Genomic DNA, 19,902 nt, shown 5'->3' with positions numbered 1-19,902 from the left:
GACGAACAATCTAGGTAGCGATCTGGACGTGCCATACGGTGACTGGTAGCGCACTGACCGAAAAATACCGAAGGCAAGAAAAAATAAAAATTACACAGTCAATGCTCTTTGTGCAGGAAGAGTAGTACCTGGTGCGACTAGGGTCACCCTTGCATTTCAACTACATTTGTGTCGCTAATGCCTGCGAAGATTCTACGTCTCACAACTGGTAGCGCTTTTGTGAATAACTTTAGGCGCAGCTTAGCGCCAACGCGACGAAACGTGACTGCTTTCTCGTATAGGTTTCCCTGAAATGCGAAATCACTCTTGTATAACATGCGCTCAAGAAGCTCCACAGGAAAAAGAATATTGCCAAAAAATAAAGGTAGAAGACACGCATCGTGCGACGCAGTTTGATCTACATTCCGTCAGCGGGTGCATCTGGAAACCTGTTTTGTGCGCGCTTCAGTAAACCTTTAGTTGTCGCCAGCCCAGCTTCTCACTTCGGCTTCTTTTGTATTCCGCTGCTTCCGAGCCAAGGTATATTCTCAGCACAAATGAGTATACGTGTAGGCACCAGCGATAGACCGTGCCGATGCAGGATGTCAAGGTCGGGCTGTAGCACTGCCTCTCCATTATGGTTGCGTGGAGCGTCACTTCTTTTTACCTCACCTTAACTGAGGAGGATAGAACGCTTGGGAAGTAGCGGAATGCGTTTCTAACCGCTTTGGTAAAACATGCATAAATTGCGATGTATCCTCTTTTTTTGTTCTTTTGCATCTACGCATTTTGTTCGGCCACCGCTAGAGCGCTGCCGGTGAGCATCTCGATATAAAAAGGAGACCGAACGGTGGTAAAATCAGCAGTTGGACCGTCAGCAGCTGAGAAAGACCATGGTAAGAAGCACCAGCATGTCTCTAATAAGAATCTTGCTTGGCTCCATACGAGAGCTTTAAAAGGAATTGCGCTTACAGTGAAGCTGAAGTCAAACATTTGATGAACGTGCAAGACAGTCGTTGAGATTTAGTGGTAGGCTCGTTACGATATTTACGTCCATAGTTACAATATCTAGCTTCTTCGTGATCAATACTCCCTTATAAAGCCATGGTCTGAAATCAGTTTTGAGTACCAGAAGCTGGACGCATAGTCAAATTGCTGCCACTCGCTTTGAGACAAAACAAGCTTGTTACGAATAAATAAACACATCATGCAAAACGCGAATTCAAAGCAATTAGACAAACCCTGATCGTTTAGGATTGTATAGGACGATTGTAGTTCTATACGAAGTCTGATGGCAGCCGGAGATATTTGTACTCCAATAATTTCACCATTCATCAACGTTTACACAAATGTAGGAAGCAAATGGAACCTTAGATATCTACTATCAAATATTCAGGAAAAGCTGTGCACATTAAGGCAGCACCTTAATGTTTAGACGAATGTGATGTCTACACCACCACATCGTATTCTTTGCCCAGATCCGTGCCTGCATTGTCCTGGCTCTGGCCACCAGCGCCTTCGCTGGCTTCACCGGCGGCTACGGCCTCGGCCTTTCCCACTACGGCCTTGCTCATGGCATCGGCTACTCTGGTCTCGGCCTCGGCTACAGCTACGCCCCAGCTGCCAGCTACGCCGTCGCCGCCCCAGCTGTTACCCGCACCGTGTCCACCTACCAGGCTGCTCCAGCCGTGACCGCCGTTCACGCTGCTCCAGTCGCCACCTACGCTGCTGCTCCAGCTGTGACCACTGTTGCCCACGCCGCTCCAGTCGCCACCTACGCTGCCGCTCCAGTTGCCACTTATGCTGCTGCCCCAGCTGTTACCCGCACCGTGTCCACCTACCACGCCGCTCCAGTCGCCACCTACGCTGCTGCTCCAGCTGTGACCACTGTTGCCCACGCCGCTCCAGTCGCCACCTACGCTGCTGCTCCAGTTGCCACTTATGCTGCTGCCCCAGCTGTTACCCGCACCGTGTCCACCTACCACGCTGCTCCAGTCGCCACCTACGCTGCTGCTCCAGCTGTCACTACTGTTGCCCACGCCGCTCCAGTCGCTACCTACGCTGCCGCTCCAGTTGCCACTTATGCTGCTGCCCCAGCTGTTACCCGCACCGTGTCCACCTACCACGCTGCTCCAGTCGCCACCTACGCTGCTGCTCCAGCTGTGACCACTGTTGCCCACGCCGCCCCAGTCGCCAGCTACGCTGCTGCCCCAGTTGCCACTTACGCCGCTGCTCCAGCCGTCGCCACCGTTGCCCACGCTGCTCCAGCTGTGGCCACCACCACCGTCCACCACGCTGCCCCAGTCGCCACCGCTGTTGCCACCCCAGCTTTCGCTTCCTACCACGCCGCCCCAGTCTACGGCTATGGTGTTGGCTCCCTCGGCTACGGCGCTGGCCACTACGGTTTCGGTCACGGTCTCCTCGGCTATGGCCTGAACTACGGCTATGGTCTCGGCAGCGCCTACGACTACACCGCTCTCCTCCGCAGGAAGAAGTGTAAGTACTTCACGTACATTGAAATGCGTTGCTTGAAACAGTCTGACGTTCAATTAAAAGAGCGATACTTGAGCTCATACCAAAAAAAAAAAAAAAAAAGAGAGCAATCCCGGGCTGATATTGCTACTGTGCTTTATATAAGTACGTCTTGTTTGCGCCAATTACAGTTCTTTTCTGTCTTTATTAAATGTTTGAGGTGTTGTACACAATGGAGTTAAAAACTTATATCTGAAAGGCCACATGCCGAACTTCATAGCAGTGGCTACAGTATGCTGCGCATGTAGCAATGGTCAAAAAGAGTTTGTTATTAATTATTTGAATTTTATAGCATTAAGTGTATTAGGAGAACAATATGCTAATCAATATTATTTTGCTTGTTTTCAGAAATCTCCTTTGTGGGAAGCAGCACAGTCATCGTCGAAAGTTAGTAGATTTAACAAATTTAGGGTCCGTCTTCTTCTGTCCCCTTTCATCATGGCACAAGAGGAAGGCGAGAATAAACTTAACCAATTTTCAACTTGCACTACTGTCTACAATATTTCTTTCATTAATGTAACCATTGTTCGCTGTTTCATTATTTCAGCGTCGCTACATTCATTGCTCAAAACACCAATCACGCGTTTATATTCTCATTCAATTAAAGCTTAGGGAAGGATGGAGTCACAGTCCTCTTACAAGAGTACTATCGGCATGAAATGTAACGCGAACAGCGGAGCGCGTGGCCCAAGCATAAGTGAAGGTGTAGTGTGCGCCGTCCAGTCGTCACCATTGACAAGCGCGCCCATCCGATTTGGCCGCACGGCGCTCGTTTGGGAGTCAAGCAAACAGCCAAACGCGCTGGGCACGCCCACGCCGGCCACCATCATGGCTGTCAGCGATGCCACGCGCTGCAACTTTGCCGATTGAAAGAATGAATGTCGTGCGCAAGCGGCAAACCGCATGAGCGAATCTATGTAATGACGGTGCAAACTGCACTACGCGCACTAGGGTGCACCGCGCACTACGCCGCCGCTGCACTACTAGGGTGCAGCGGTGGCGTAGAGGTAGAGCATCCTCCTCGGGTGCAAGAGGACCGTGGTTCGAATCCCGATGCCGCCCAATCTTTCACCAGATTAAAAAGAAATCCGCGTGTTGATAAAATTGCAGAAACAGGCCTGGAGTGCGGCCTGATCCCGGTGACCAGAAGCGGTAACGCACTCCCTCACCAGAGCAGGATTGGCCACTATGGTGTAGTAATTGGCCACAACCTCCTAAAAAAAAGTATGGGAGACGCCTCTGCCCTACAGTGGGCGTAACCAGGCTGATGATGATGAAGCACCACGGTAGCACGTTCGGTTCGCAGGGGGATATCAGTGATGTGAAGTAGGTAAGTGAGCTGCTACTGAGATCTAGCCAGCGGCCTTGTTGATCGTAATCAATTCAGAACTCTGTAACAGGCGCAGCTGTAGATAGTTAAACTAACCTCTCTCTGAATACTAAGCCAGAGACACGTCAAGTTTCAGCCAGATGCAAAGATACGTAGCAAGCTGTCAGGCGCACGATGTGGTTCCAATATCAGCCAATACTCCCGTTCGGACTGGTAGGCCAGAGGTCGCGGAGCAAGCCGCTATTGCGCTCGCCCTGGTTGACAGGCGCAGGCCTTTTGTATATAGCGATTCAAAGTCGGCCGTTAGGGCCTTTGATAGGGGCTCGGTGGCTAAGGTTGCTCTTAAAATTATGCAGACATGTGAGATCTCTCAACACTACTTATGTTGGTTCCCTGCTCACCTTGGGATGATCGAGGGAGCCCCTCCGAATCTCAATGAGTCCGCTCATGAGGCAGCGCGTGATCTTACCCTCCGCTCTGCCCTGCGCAACGGCGTGGCGGTACTACCCGAGAAAAGAGACTCCTCTTCCTCATGCATTGAAATCACGAAGTATTACCTTCTTAATCGCAGGGTTTACAGTTTGCCGCATCCTAAACTAAGCAGGGCTCAGGCACTTACATTACGCTTACTACAGACTGGTACTTATCCTTGCCCACGGAGAATGAACATGTTTTATCCGGAGACGTATACAGAGCCTTATTGCCAAGATTGTGGTGCTTTAGCCACGCTCGAACACATGCTCTGGTCTTACGAAAGAATTGGACTCGGCGTTCAAAGAATGCATGCAGGTGGGAGGCTGCACTTCGCAGCCCGGACCTGGATGAACAATTCTGGGCTGTCCAGCAATCTCACGACTTGGCGTAAGGCTTGGCCTTCCGGTCCCGACGTGGGAGTGGCCCGCTCAGTGGTTAATTATCACTACTTGCAGGATCAAATAAAGTTTTCCATCCCTCCGTCCCTGTCACCAAGCACCAGCTGTTGTTATTTTATTGCCTAATGTCCCACCTATTCGAAAAAGAAAAAAAGGAAGAAAAAGACACACACGATGACTGATGCGCGAAAGTGAGCGCCATCTGGTGGTGCTCGGAACCCAGCGCACACTTGGCGCGTGCCTCTCATTTATCAGCTGTGGCTACGTGACTTCTTGTACCACGTACGGGGAAGGCGCCAGATTTTCCGTTTCATGAGCCAATAAAGCTTTCGAATTAAAATTATGGAGGTTACTTTCCTGTTCAAAGAAGATGGCGGCTAAGCCGGATGCTTGGGAACTCGATGGGAAGGTAGTCGGCGCACACGAGAACTCAAACACGCTTTCCTATGCGCTTAATGTAAGTCAAAACGTCCGCAGACGGTTCGCATACGGTTCGCAGATGGTTTGCAGACGCAAATAGTTTAAATACCCAAATAATGTGTGCTTTTCTCCCCTTGTCGTCGCGAGGTGGCTTTACGTCGCAGAAGCGTCTTCCATACGCCTTCTAAACAGTTCGAAATGTGTTCCGTTACTTGGGTTCAAAGCTGCCGTGGCTGTCTCCTTAGCTGTCTACGTAACCTGTCTCCGACGCTGGCCAGAATTGGAACACACCCTTTAAATACCCTGCTGTGTTAACGACCAGCCTTATCGCACCAATATATCGTCATACGCCATCCCTATTTTGTTTCCTTTCCCCATGTGCAGAGTAGCAGGTTAGAGCTCACAAACTCAGACCGATCTCTCTGACTTTTTGAAGCGAATAGATTTTGAATTGCGTTGTCTCTCTAGTCGCGCTCGTCCCGCCAGTGCGCGCAAACGAAGACGCTCGAATATTTGCTGCGACGCTGGACCCGTTTGCAAGAGCCCGTCAAGCTATATATGATGTGTGCCGCGCACTTATCCTTTCCATTGACAGCGCGAAATGCCTCCCCCGGTAGCGTAGGTCCACCCGCGACCGAAATAAGGCACGCCGTTGCCTGGGCACCTTCGCTAATCGGTCAGGATTTACGGCGTGCCCAGCGATCACCTGCGGTGCAAAAAGTTCCGGTCGTCATGCACTCCGAGTATCGAATTTCAATCGCTCAACGTTGTGCATACACTGGTCTGGGCGAACGGACAGCAACTATTAACGCCAGACTAAATCTATCTGGTCCTTTCGTTCGGCGCTGATCTAGAAGTGACGCTTAATGTCGCGGCTGGTGTTTCTAATCGGGCCAGCGTTGTGACAAGCCGGGTGTCTGCCTGGTTGTGGTTGGCGATGGGCAGCAGCAGATGTCATGTCGTGTCATTTACACCACGCGAAGAGCGCGAGTGCACTGCTAGATGTTCCTGTCGCTTTCAAAGGAGGCGGAACTACCGATTTTTCTAATTTAACTGCTAATTTAACACACACACACACACACACACACACAGACACACAGACACAAACACACACACACACACACACACACACACACACACACACACACACACACACACACACACACACACACACACACACACACACACACACACACACACACACACACACACACACGCACACACGCACACACACACGCACACACACACACACACACACACACGCACGCACGCACGCACACACACACACACACACACACACACACACACACGCACGCACGCACAGACGCACGCACAGACGCACACAAACACACACACACACACACACGCGCGCGCACGCACGCACGCACAGACGCCCACACACACACATACACACACACACACATACACACACACACACACACACGCACGCACGCACGCACGCACGCACAGACGCGCGCACACACACACACACACACACACACATACACGTACGCACGCACGCACGACGAAAGATACCTCTGTCAAATGAAGAAAATTAGAAACTTAGTTGTGCATCTTGTTGAGCTAGAAGTTCTCCAAACTTTCAATAACTCCGAATTTCTTTCTGTTTATTTATTTATTTATTTATTTTCAATACTGCCAGTCCCATCAGGGGCCATAGGTAACACAAAAAAATGAAATACATGGTAATAAACGGGCACGTACAAATTGCGTGTCACTAAGCCAAACAAGGAACGCAAAGGAACAAGGTAAGAATACATAAAAAACAAACAAATGAAGATATAACATATCTAGGAGATACGCGCAGCAATACAGAGAACGCATCATGAAAAAGACAGCAAACGGGAACAAAAATAACACTAAACGCCTTGACGATAATCAGCATGGCTTACAAGAGTCGCAAAGCATAATATGCGAGTAAGACTGCGTTACTGATTGCTTGATATGGATTCTAACCGTGATGTGAACTGAGATAATGAGTCTGCAGAAATGACTGAAGGATCGATGCGATTCCATTCTCTTATAACGAGGAGGAAGTAAGAGTACATGAATGTGTCATTATGACATGAATATTCTGTTAAGGCGTCTACATGTTTTTGTCTCGATGATCGTGACTGCGAAAAACATGTATTTTGTCAAGTCTATCTTCTAATAGTTGTGAATCAAGTTAAATAAACATTTGAGCCCTGCTTGCTTCGCTCTTGATGATAGCGTCGCTAAACGTAATATAGCCGCAAGGTTAGTGGGTGAATCTGTGCGCTTATATTTGTTGTAAATAAACCGCAGCGTTTTTCACTGTACCTTTTCCAGTGTCGTTATATTAGTTCATGAGTGGGGAAACCAAACTGTGTTAGCGTGCTCCAAAACCGGTCTAACGAAAGTAGTATACGCGAAAAGCTTAGTCGACGTGGGTGCCAGGCGGAGACATCTTCGGTGATAAAATAGCTTGCGTAATGCCTTCGAGGTCACGTTGGTAATCTGCACGTCCCATCTCAGGTGAGAAGGTAGAGTGATGCCCAAGTATTTATGCTGGTGAACTTTTGTTAGCAATGTGCCGATAATAAAGTACGGAAAGTGGTGAGGTTGTTCTTTTCTTGGTACCGTCATTCAAACTGATTTAGTTGTGTTTGTCATTTGCATTTTTTGCACCATTCATTTAGCTGGCCTAGTGAATTGTTCATTTAACATGTTCTTCGTAGGTGTTGTTTGGTAGATAATGCAGACGTCAGCAAACAGTTTGATGTTACAGTTAATATTTCTGGTTAGGTTGTTATTGAAAATTAAACATAACAGTGGCCCCAACATGGATCCTTGGGGAACGCCTGATGTGAGAGGCACTGTCGCAGATTACATATGCTGAAATAGTACGAATTGTGCCCGGTTTGTTAAGAAATATGTTAACCAGTTTAAAGCTTCCGCATTCACAATAAAACCTCGCAATTTCGTTAATAATTTACTGCTGCATACGCGATCAAATGCTTTCAAAAGGTCTAATAATATTATATCAGTCTGGCTACAGTTGTTGATATTGAATGCGAGGTCCTGCACAACTTCCGTAAGCTGGATGACGGTTGAAAATCCATGGCGGAATTCGTGCTGGTGTGGCGTTAAAAAGTTGTGAGTGTCAAGAAAGTTTTTTAGGTGTTTAAGGATGATATGCTCGAGCGTCTCGGAAGCGGTGCTAGTGAGAGATATTGGTCGATAATTCGAGGGCAATGAGGTATCTCCTCTTTTGTGTATTGGGATGATTTTCGCATTTTTACAGTCATCGGGTAAGGATGATTGCAATAGGGATATTCGAAATATCAGGCCCAAGTATTGGCTGCGCCACTCTGCGTATCTCTTTAGAAAGTGCTTTGGGATGGTCATCTGGTCCGCATGATATTTTAGGGTCAAGGGTGAGCAACATGTTAAAGGGCCCCTGAAACGGTTCGGACAAATTTTGTAGACGCGTAGGGTACAGCTTAAGTAGAACATTCGCACCACAATTTGATTGAAGCGTTACGTATTAATGGAGCTACAAGCGATTAGAAGTTACCCTCCTCCCCATCCACGCTTTTCCTCCTCAGCTCGTTCGCCGAGCGAGCGGGGCTACGCTCCGCCTTCACTGGTCCTGCGTCACGATGCGACGTCACATCGTCCACTTTCGTTTGTTTTGGAGCCCGCCCCCGCCCGCGCGAGACCTCTCCGCTAGCCGCTTGGCTGTCGACCCCAAGCGAGAGCTATCGAAGCAGCGTGCGTTGCGAGCATTCTGTCGTAGCGCCGAACGTGTCTGGTATTTCGTTAACCACAGGCAAGCTGGTCATTTCGGCAAATCACTGGAGGCATAAACTCAAGCTGATGAAGGAACTTTGGCGTAGACGTACGTGAGCGGCCTGATCGGTCTACACGGTCCAGACACTTGTTGGCGCAGCGCTTAACCAGCCAAACAAAGCGCTAATATTGCTCTAACCAAGTGTAAAACATTTTAAACATTTATAAAAACAACGTGTCGATGATTACACTCCTGCGAAAAATACGCACCAGCAGCAAAGAATACGCTTCGTTGCTGCTACTGTGTATGGTTGCGCTCTATGCCACCAGGTGGCTGCACCGTGCAGACTATTCACATTTGCTCTTCTGCTCATCTCGGCTCATCCCGTTACGGCACAGTCAAGCGGCCAGACCCTGTCCCCTTGCGCTTACGTTTGCCCTAATACGGGACTCGCGAAACGCTGTTGCGTTAGTAATCTTCCGGTGTAAAGTGACGGCCACCAACGCGCAAATCCTGGCGCCGATCGGATAGCGGTAGTCCGATGCGCAGCAGCCAGTTCGCTCGTACGCTGCCTTGCAGAGGGACACGATGTCGCAGCTTGACATATTGCCAGTCGCTACGTCTGCAGTCCACAAGGCAACAAAGTCGAATCATAGTGCTCGCGAAAAGACTGAGACCAACTGTGACCGCGGAGATCTCGTCAAAATGGAGTACGTTGTAACACAAGCAGACGACAGTTGCTGTGTGCCGGAAGTGCTTAAGTGTACTGAAACATTGTTCTTGTGCATTCTCTTTATGTTACTTCCTTTTTATAAAAAACAAATGAACTAACATTCCAACTATTACGAAGATCATTTGTTTACCATAAAGTTGGAAAAATTATCGATCACGCGCCCTGGTCAGCCAATCGGATAGCTCGCCCCACTGACGTCATATGGGTGATTTTGGTCATATGGGTAGGGGCGGCTTAAAATTCCGCCGAGCAGTGCGCTGCGATCGGCAGCGATGTGCATTTTTAAAACCTTATAATAAATTACACGCTTTACGCAGAGCACTTAGATGTGTCAATTAATGATCAGAAGGACCTACTCTAACGACTCAGTACGTTTGTAGAAAATCGTCAAAAGCGTTTCAGGGTCCCTTTAAATATAACCACGTCAGATATGATTAAGGATCGATGCGCCATGTTGAACTGCTACTCAAGTCTGAAAGGTTACCGTCATCTTTTGTGAGATTCGAGTGAAGGAAGAAAGGAAAAAAGTGGAGAAGGAAGGCAGGGAGGTTAACCAGTGTAGCCTACCCGGTTTGCTACCCTACACATGGGAGCGGGATGGGGGGATGAAGGATGGGAGGAGAGAGAGAGAGCACATAACACAGCAAACACATCGTCAGTTACAGTCCGTCACTCTTGCGCGGTACGCGACGTCAATGTCACAGCCGCTTGTCCAAGCTCGTATCCTTCATAAACCGAAGTAGTCCCTTCGTCGCCTTCAGTTGCGATGTCTTCTGTCGGCGATATGTGAAAATGGTTGCAACTGACGATGGTCTATTGTCCAGGTGCGCTAGAACGGACGCCATGGACTGTCTCGGAACATTATATTCAGGACAGTCGCACAGAATGTGTTCCAGCATCTCCTCCCAAAGACAGGCATTGCAGAGAGCGTTGTCGGCCATTCCAATGCGAGACGAGTAGGATTTCGTGAAGGCCACCCCTAGCCATAAGCGATAAAGCAGGGTGGCCTCACTTCGGCGGAGTCCAGTTGGCATACACAGATGCATCAATGAGGGCAGGTCGTGTTGATGATTGCTGCGGTTGGTCTGGCTGCTTGGTGTGCACCATAGAGAGAGCGTGATCTCCCGTGCAAGCACTTGAAGGCTTCTGGCTGCGTCGGACCGTGAAAGTGGTATGGCCTCTTCCTGTGTGTCTTCAAGAGCTGTTCGAGCGGCTTTATCGGCGTCTTCATTTCCTATGACGCCGCAGTGACTTGGCAGCCACTGAAACGTCACGTGATGTCCTTTCTCATGTGATGTATGAAGTAGGCATCTAATATCGACCACGAGCTGTTCGAATGGCCTGCGACGCAGAGCTGATAGCACAGATTGTAGGGCTGCCTTTGAGTCACTGAAAATTGACCATTGTCGAGGTGGTTCCCGATTGACGAAACAAAGTGCAGCGCGAAGAGCAGCTAGTTCCGCAGATGTAGATGTCGTTGGGTGGTCAGTCCTAAAGCTGATGGTAATACCTCTTGCTTGGACGACCACAGCACCGGACGAACGCTGGATGTTTGTGGAACCATCTGTATAAATATGTGCACTGTCCGCGTACCGCTCGTGCAGAAGAAGCAGAGACAGTTGTTTCAGCACAGGCGATGACGAATCAGACTTTTTCCCGATTCCTGGTACGCTGAGATGGACTGTGGGGCTGACAAGGCACCAAGGGGATATCGATGGTTTAGATGCAGCGGTGAAGCCCGAGGGAAGTTTGTCGTTGTACTTGACGATCGTTTTAGAGAATGATGCTTAGTGCCTGTCTGAAGGTAGTGTTGCAAAGTGGTGATAGGTGGCACGTGCAAAATGTCTGATATGCGTTCTCAGGGCTTCCACCGTGATGTGAGTTTGCATTGGATGGTCCCGAGCAATCGCAATAGTTGCCTCAGTTGACGTGCATCTGGGCAAACCAAGACAAACTCTGAGTACTTGAGCTTGTGTTGCCAGCAGAACACGAATATTTGTCTTGCAGGTGTTGTTCGGTACAGGTAGACTGTATCTTAAAAAACCGAGAAAGAGAGCTCTGTAGAGTCTCAGCATTGCGTCTACTGACATCCCCCACGTCTTTCCTGTCAAGTATTTAAACAACTGGGAGGTTCCTGTCAGGCGCCGTTTCATGTAGGCCATGTGCGGGCTCCAACTGAGGTCTCGGTCGATAATTACGCCTAGAAATCTGTGGGTTCTGACATAGGAAATGGTCGGCCCATTGATTGAGATGACATAAGGCGTCATTGGTTTGCGAGTAAATGCCACTAGGGCGCATTTTTCTGGCGATATGCTCAGACCTTGTTCAAACAAGTAGCTCGCTGTCAAAGTAGCCGCTCTTTGAAGCCGTGCTCGTATCTGAGGACGTATGACTGCCGAAGTCCAGACACAGATGTCATCTGCGTATATCGAAATTTTGGTGGTAGTTGGCAAGTGTTTACCAAGCCCAATAAGAGCGAGGTTGAATAGCGTCGGGCTGAGAGCATCGCCTTGAGGAACGCCCCTGCTGGTATAGCGTCGCGTAGTTGGGCCATCGTCAGTTAACACATAGAATGATCTTGCAGAAAGGTAACTTGCAATCCACAAAAATACTCGACCACCTAGGCCAACCGTCACAAGAGCGTCGAGAATCACCTCGTGTAATACGTTATCGTATGCCCCTTTCACATCCAAGAATAAAGCTGCAGATAAACGTTTACGGGACCTTTCGTGCTGGACTTATGAAAAGAGATCAACTACATTGTCGATGGAAGAGCGGTCACGTCGGAAACCAGCCATGGAATTCGGATAAATCTTGTAGTATTCAAGGTACCATTCCAGGCGGCCAAGGATCATCCGTTCCATCATCTTTCCTACACAGCTGGCCAACGCTATTGGGCGGTAAGAGGTGAGCTCTAGCGGGGATTTGCCCTGCTTCAAGATTGGCACCAGGCGGCTCACTTTCCATTCGTCAGGAACATTTCCCTCCTGCCATGAGGTGTTGTAGAGACTCAATAGCGCTATCCGTGCGGATTCTCCGAGATAGCACAAGGCTCGGTAGGATATACCATCTGGGCCCGGAGATGATGAGCGCCTGCAGAGAGCTAGTGCTGTCTCGAGCTCCTCCATTGAAAAAGGAAGGTCCATGCGGCAGTCACGGGAATGGGGGACGTCATCTCGGGCTGGAGGGTCTGGACGTGTCGCTTGGCCAGCCATCCACGCACAAAAGTCTTCTGCGACATCGATGTCTTGCCTCCCTTGGAAAAGCGCGAGCGCCTTGAATAGAAAACGCTGTTCCGGAAGGCAACGCAGACCTTGCACCGTTTTCCAAATGTGAGACAGCGGCTTGCGGGGGTCGAGTGTCTGGCAAAACGTTGCCCAACGGTCAGACGCTAATCTATCCATTCGACGCTGAATCTTTTTTTGTATCCTCCTGGCTGTCCTAAGGTCATGGATTGATTTTGTACGCCGATATCGACGTTCCGCCCGGCGACGAAGTGCGCGAAGTCGCTCTAATTCTATGTCGAAGTCGTTTCGCGTGTAAGAGATTGTCAGCATGCGAGTGGCGTTTCGCTTCGTATTTTTAATTGTTTGTTCTAACCCTGAGAGTAGGCCCTCGCTGCAGGCATCTTCCATATCAGATTTGAAGTTGGCCCATTGAATCGTCCGAATGGTATTCCGTGGGCCAGATCTAGACGACAAGCCTTTGATGTTCAGATAGGTGGGAATGTGATCACTCCGATGTGTCTCAATATCTGGAAACCACTTCACACATCTGGCGAGAGAGTTGGAGACGAAAGCAAGGTCGAGGCAGTTGCCGTATGTCACGCCTCGAAGAAAGGTGGGGCTACCATCGTTCAAGAGAGTAAAGCCATAGTTGTAGGCGATGCTTGATAATCTTCGTCCTCTTGCATTTGTCTTTGTACTTCCCCATGCTGGATGGTGTGCATTGAAATCTCCTATGATGACCCATGGGGCGGGGCAAACATTCAAAATATCCACTAATCTTTTAGTGTCGAAATTGCTGGAAGGCGATATATACGCGCCTATGAGAGTAAACAAGAGTTTGTTCTTTTTAACTGTGATGCAAATATACTGATTGTCGTCGTGGGGCGCAATTGGTTGCAAAACATAGGTGAGTTCACGACGAACAAAAGCGATGATTTTGCTGCATGCACTATTTGTTGATGACATGAAACATTCGTACCCTGACAGTCTGATTGGTTTCGACAAGTTGGGCTCACAAATGACGATAAGTGGAAACACATTGGTGTACACATACTGACGGAAATCTGAAATTTGTGATTTTAGCCCTCTGGCGTTCCACTGCGTGACGGACGCTGCCTTGACTTCTTTTCGGAAGGATGGGGTATGGGGTAGCCATCTTTCTAGTTGAGGGATTCAAGCACTGGGCTTAAGGCGTCCAGCACTTTAAGTGCGCTTCGAGCAGACGGTGTCCCCATCTCAACTAAAATCGTTCGGATGGCCTCCATGAGGGACCGTAGCACCGAGATGACTTGACCATCTGGTTTAGGCGAATCATCAATGGCCGGAGAAGGCTCCGGTGGGGCCGTGACCTGCTGAGGTTCCTTAGCAAGGGAGCGGCTCGGTAGCGTAGGCCATTCCTCTAAAGAAAGAGTCTTATCTGATTCCCTCGTGGAAGCGGTGGGCCCTTTCGCGGCGCGAGTAAGTGGTACCGTAGTGGAGCGGGTACTATCGCTTCGCGCATGCGCCTTCTTTGAAGACGTACGACGGTGTCGACGTCGACCCCGACGCAGGACTACTTCGGCTGCCTCCCTGTGGACCGAATTGTCTCTGGCCATTTGCTTCAGAACCGCGCGCTCCCTCTTGATACGGGGACAGTCTTTCGACAAGGCTACGTGAGGGCCGCTACAGTTGGCGCACTTCAGAACTGTGGCACCACAGGTCTCTTCTGCATGAGGTTCAGCGCAACGGGGACACAGTAGCGAGTTGGGACACACGCCTTTGACGTGCCCTAGCCTGAAACACTGATGGCATTGAAGCGGCTTCTGGATGAATGGTCGAACCGGATGTCGAAAATGTCCGACTTTAACGTGGGGTGGTATGCAATCCCCCTTGAAAATTACTTTTACGCAGCGCGTATTCCCAAGACGGCGCACTTGCGTGATGATCGTGTCCTCGTTTGCCGGTTTGATGAGGCTAGGTAAATGATCATTGGGAATGGCAATGTCAATGTCGTAAATTACACCAGCTATCGATGTGTCGTCGATCGGGATGAAGGGGCGCATATTGATTCCGTCTAGCTCCGTGATTTCTTGAAATGTTCCTAGCGCACTCGCGTTGTACATGTCTATGGCGAGTATATTCTTGCGTGGGTTTATTCTGATGTCTTTCATTTGATCCGGCACCGCACGTTCCAGAAAAATGGATAGGGCTTGCCTGTTCAGCGACCGTAGGTTGCTTGACGGTTCTTCCGGCATAAAGATGATGACGTGCGGCCAGCGCGCAGGTCTTGACTTCATAGTCGTAGTGCTCGCAGGAGTTGACGGCGCTGTGTTGGCGATCTTTCTCTTCGCCCTCTTACTCCGGACGGGTATGAAGCCGTCGTCGGATGAGTCGTCTTCCGAGATAGAGTACAGCTCGGTGTCCTCGGTGTCGCTGGTGGAGCCAGCTCCCTTCCTTGCGGTTGACAGCCCTGATGACTTCTGGCCAGGTGGGCCTCTGGCATGCTCCGCTTCCATGGCCGCAAGACGGGGAGGTGAGGCACCTCGAAATGCGAAGATTTCACCAAAAATTATTGTACGCATTAGCCAAATTTCACCTCGAAAGGCGAAGATTTCACCTAAAATTATTGTACGCGTTAGCGTTGTTAGTTTTTTCCTCAGGAGACAAGTCCGATAACGTGTCTTTAGTAGGGCGGAAATGGTTCCAGAATCGCTGAGGGCTGTTTGTCAGAAAGTTAGGCAGCGTTACATGAAAATAATGTTCCTTAGCTTCTTTGGCTGTCTCTAAAAAATGTGCAACTGCCCATGCTAGTTTGTTGGTTTTGGATGGACATGATCCATGATTTTTAATAGAGTTACGTATCCTTTTTACATGACGCTTTGCGTAGATAACTTCCCGAGTTATCCATGGGCTTGTTCTTTGTGGTCGCCTGACTTTTAGCGGAACATAGTTACGCAGTAGGAAACCATAATCTTAAAATGAAGTCAGGCTTTGTTCACATCGATTGACGGGTCGGAGGTTATTTCAGTAAAGGCTTGAAATTCGTACGCAAGGTGGGTTGATATGCTGTGGTCATCCGCCTTCTTGAAGTTGGGTACTATAGATGTACCACAACGCGTTTTTATCGAGCAGTCCAGAGGCAACAAGCATAGCGGTAAGTTGTGATATGAAATGCCTTCAATAATTCCTGTCTGTGCTTCGTACCCTGCAAAATGATCACTGATTAGTATAAGGTCAAGGATGTTGTTTGCTGAACTTTGCTTACGTGTCGGTTCTAGGATTATTTGGTGAAGGTTAAATGATAACATTAGGTCAATGAGAATTTCTGAAGAAGATGATGTGCGATGCATAGTTACCCAGTCCACGTCCGCAAGGTTAAAGACTCCCATAAGGATAATTCTAGAGTTGTCAGCATATCGGCGTAGAAACTCATGAATGGCAGAAATGCTCTCATCACCCGAAGAGGGGCTTCTATAGAAGCAAATCACGCAAATAGTAGTCTTGTTACAAAGAAGCCTGCAAAACACGCTTTCAGCACCTGACACATCTATATCACAAATATCATTGGATATTTAGGGAGTAGAGCCGGGATTAGGCTGCTAATGAGGCAAAAAGAAGTTGCTGCAACTACAGTTAAAATCAGTGAAATGGAGGCGTTGATCTTGAACGACAGCTAGGCCCCGCCACATTGTCTGTTTCTCCTTTGGACGTCGCAAGGACATTCTCCAACCTTCCTCAAAATTGACACCACAAGCCCCTCCATCGAACGCAATGGGACAAATACTGCGGCGATCTTCATTTGAAATGCAGTAGTAGTTCATTTGAAATCAGAAGTTTTTTTTTAGCGCAGTGCCTGCTGAGGAACAATCTAGGTCGCGATCTGGACGTGCCGTACGGTGACTGGTAGCACACTGACCGAAAAATACCGAAAGCAAGAAAAAATTTATATTACACAGTCAATGCTCTTCGTGCAGGAAGAGTTGTACCTGGTGTTACTGGTGTCACTCTTGCATTTCAACTACATTTGTGTTGCTAATATCCTGCGAAGATTGTACGTCTCACAAATGGTAGCGCTTTAAGGAATAACTTTACGCGCAGCTTAGCGCCAACGCGATGAAACGTGATAGCTTTCTCGTATAGATTTCACTCAAATACGAAATCACTCTTGTATAACATGCAGCACCTCAACAGGAAAAAGAATATTGCCACAAAATAAAGGTAGGAGACGCGCATCGTATACGACGCCGTTTGATCTACATTCCGTCAGCGGGTGCATCTGGAAACCGGTTTTGTGCGCGCTTCAGTAAACCTTTAGTTGTCGCCTGCCCGGCTTTTCACTTCGACTTCTTTTGTATTCCGCTGCTTCTGAGCCAAGGTATATTCTCAGCACAACTGAGTATACGTGTAGAGGCCAGCGATAGACCGTGCCGATGCAGGGTGTCAAGGTCGGGCTGTAGCACTGCCTCTCCATTATGGTTGCGTGGAGCGTCACTTCTTTTTACCTCACCTTAAGTGAGGAGGATAGAACGCTCGGGAAGTAGCGGAATGCGCTTCTAACCGCTTTGGTAAAACATGCATAAATTGCGATGTATCCTCTTCGTTTTTGTTCTTTTGTATACGCATTTTGTTCGGCCACCGCTAGAGCGCTGCCGATGAGCATTTCGATATAAAAAGGAGACCGAACGATGGTAAAATCAGCAGTTGGACCGTCAGCAGCTGAGAAAGACCATGGTAAGAAGAACCAGCATGCCTCTAATAAGAATTTTGCTTGGCTCCATAGGAGAGCTTTAAAGGGAATTGCGCTTACAGTGAAGCTGAAGTGAAACATTTGATGAACGTGAAAGACAGTCGTTGAGATTTAGTGGTAGGCTCGTCACGATATTTACGTCCATAGTTACCATATCTAGCTTCTTCGTGATCAATACTCCCTTATAAAGCCATGGTCTGAAATCAGTTTTGAGTACCAGAAGCTGGACGCATAGTCTAACTGCTGCCACTCGCTTTGACACAAAATAAGCTTGTTACGAATAATTAAACACATCATGCGAAACTCGAATTCAAAGCAATTAGGCAAACCTTGATCGTTTAGGATTGTATAGGACGATTATAGTCCTGTACGAAGTCTGATGGCAGCCGGAGATATTTGTACTCCAATAATTTCACCTCTCATCAACGTTTACACAAATATAGGAAGCAAATGGAACCTTAGATATCTACTATCAAATATTCAGGAAGAGCTGTGCACATTAAGGCAGCACCTTATTGTTTAGACGAATGTGATGTTTACACCACCACGTCGTATTCTTTGCCCAGATCCGTGCCTGCATTGTCCTGGCTCTGGCCACCAGCGCCTTCGCTGGCTTCACCGGCGGCTACGGCCTCGGTCTTTCCCACTACGGCCTTGCTCATGGCATCGGCTACTCTGGTCTCGGCCTCGGCTACAGCTACGCCCCAGCTGCCAGCTACGCCGTCGCCGCCCCAGCTGTTACCCGCACCGTGTCCACCTACCAGGCTGCTCCAGCCGTGACCGCCGTTCACGCTGCTCCAATCGCCACCTACGCTGCTGCTCCAGCTGTGACCACTGTTGCCCACGCCGCTCCAGTCGCCACCTACGCTGCCGCTCCAGTCGCCACCTACGCTGCCGCTCCAGTTGCCACTTATGCTGCTGCCCCAGCTGTTACCCGCACCGTGTCCACCTACCACGCCGCTCCAGTGGCCACCTACGCTGCTGCTCCAGCTGTGACCACTGTTGCCCACGCCGCTCCAGTCGCCACCTACGCTGCTGCTCCAGTTGCCACTTATGCTGCTGCCCCAGCTGTTACCCGCACCGTGTCCACCTACCACGCTGCTCCAGTCGCCACCTACGCTGCTGCTCCAGCTGTGACCACTGTTGCCCACGCCGCTCCAGTCGCCACCTACGCTGCCGCTCCAGTTGCCACTTATGCTGCTGCCCCAGCTGTTACCCGCACCGTGTCCACCTACCACGCTGCTCCAGTCGCCACCTACGCTGCTGCTCCAGCTGTGACCACTGTTGCCCACGCCGCCCCAGTCGCCACCTACGCTGCTGCCCCAGTTGCCACCTACGCCGCTGCTCCAGCCGTCGCCACCGTTGCCCACGCTGCTCCAGCTGTGGCCACCACCACCGTCCACCACGCTGCCCCAGTCGCCACCGCTGTTGCCACCCCAGCTTTCGCTTCCTACCACGCCGCCCCAGTCTACGGCTATGGTGTTGGCTCCCTCGGCTACGGCGCTGGCCACTACGGTTTCGGTCACGGTCTCCTCGGCTATGGCCTGAACTACGGCTATGGTCTCGGCAGCGCCTACGACTACACCGCTCTCCTCCGCAGGAAGAAGTGTAAGTACTTCACGTACATTGAAATGCGTTGCTTGAAACAGTCTGACGTTCAACTAAAAGAGCGATACTTGAGCTCATACCAAAAAAAAGAAAAAGGGCAATCAAGGGCTGATATTGCTACTGCGCTTTAAATAAGTCCGTCTTGTTTGCGCCAATCACAGTTCTTTTCTGTCTTTATTAAATGTTTGAGGTGTTGTACACAATGGAGTTAAGAACTTATATCTGAAAGGCCACATGCCGAACTTCATAGCAGTGGCTACAGTATGCTGCGCATGTAGCAATGGTCAAAAAGAGTTTGTTATTGATTATTTGAATTTTACAGCATTAAGTGTATTAGGAGAACAATATACTAATCAATATTATTTTGCTTGTTTTCAGAAATCTGCTATGTGGGAAGCAGCACAGTCATCGTCGAAAGTTAGTAGATTTAACAAATTTAGGGTCCGTCTTCTTCTGTCCCCTTTCATCATGGCACAAGAGGAAGGCGAGAATAAACTTAACCAATTTTCAACTTGCACTACTGTCTACAATATTTCTTTCATTAATGTAACCATTGTTCACTCTTTCAGCGTCGCTACATTCATTACTCAAAACACCAATCACGCGTTTATATTCTCATTCAATTAAAGCTTAGTGAAGGATGGAGTCACGGTCCTCTTACAAGAGTACTATCGGCATGAAATGTAACGGGAACAGCGGA

At 49.1% G+C, this 19,902-nt stretch overlaps 2 protein-coding genes across 2 annotated transcripts; both read left to right on the top strand.

The window, feature by feature from the left end:
* The first annotated feature begins 857 nt into the window (after positions 1-857).
* On the top strand, positions 858-2,998 carry LOC142581910 (uncharacterized). Its single transcript, XM_075691355.1, has 3 exons — positions 858-875; positions 1,458-2,475; positions 2,860-2,998. Coding segments are annotated over exons 1-3 (1,023 nt in total). The 5' UTR covers positions 858-872; the 3' UTR covers positions 2,862-2,998.
* A 14,563-nt stretch (positions 2,999-17,561) lies between these two features.
* Positions 17,562-19,657, top strand: LOC142581909 (uncharacterized). Its single transcript, XM_075691354.1, has 3 exons — positions 17,562-17,578; positions 18,161-19,202; positions 19,581-19,657. Coding segments are annotated over exons 1-3 (1,047 nt in total). The 5' UTR covers positions 17,562-17,575; the 3' UTR covers positions 19,583-19,657.
* The last annotated feature ends 245 nt before the right edge of the window (positions 19,658-19,902 follow it).

Source organism: Dermacentor variabilis, chromosome 5 (genome assembly GCF_050947875.1).
Source record: "Dermacentor variabilis isolate Ectoservices chromosome 5, ASM5094787v1, whole genome shotgun sequence".
Lineage (NCBI taxonomy): Eukaryota > Metazoa > Arthropoda > Arachnida > Ixodida > Ixodidae > Dermacentor > Dermacentor variabilis.
This window is presented reverse-complemented; position numbering and strand designations above follow the sequence as displayed.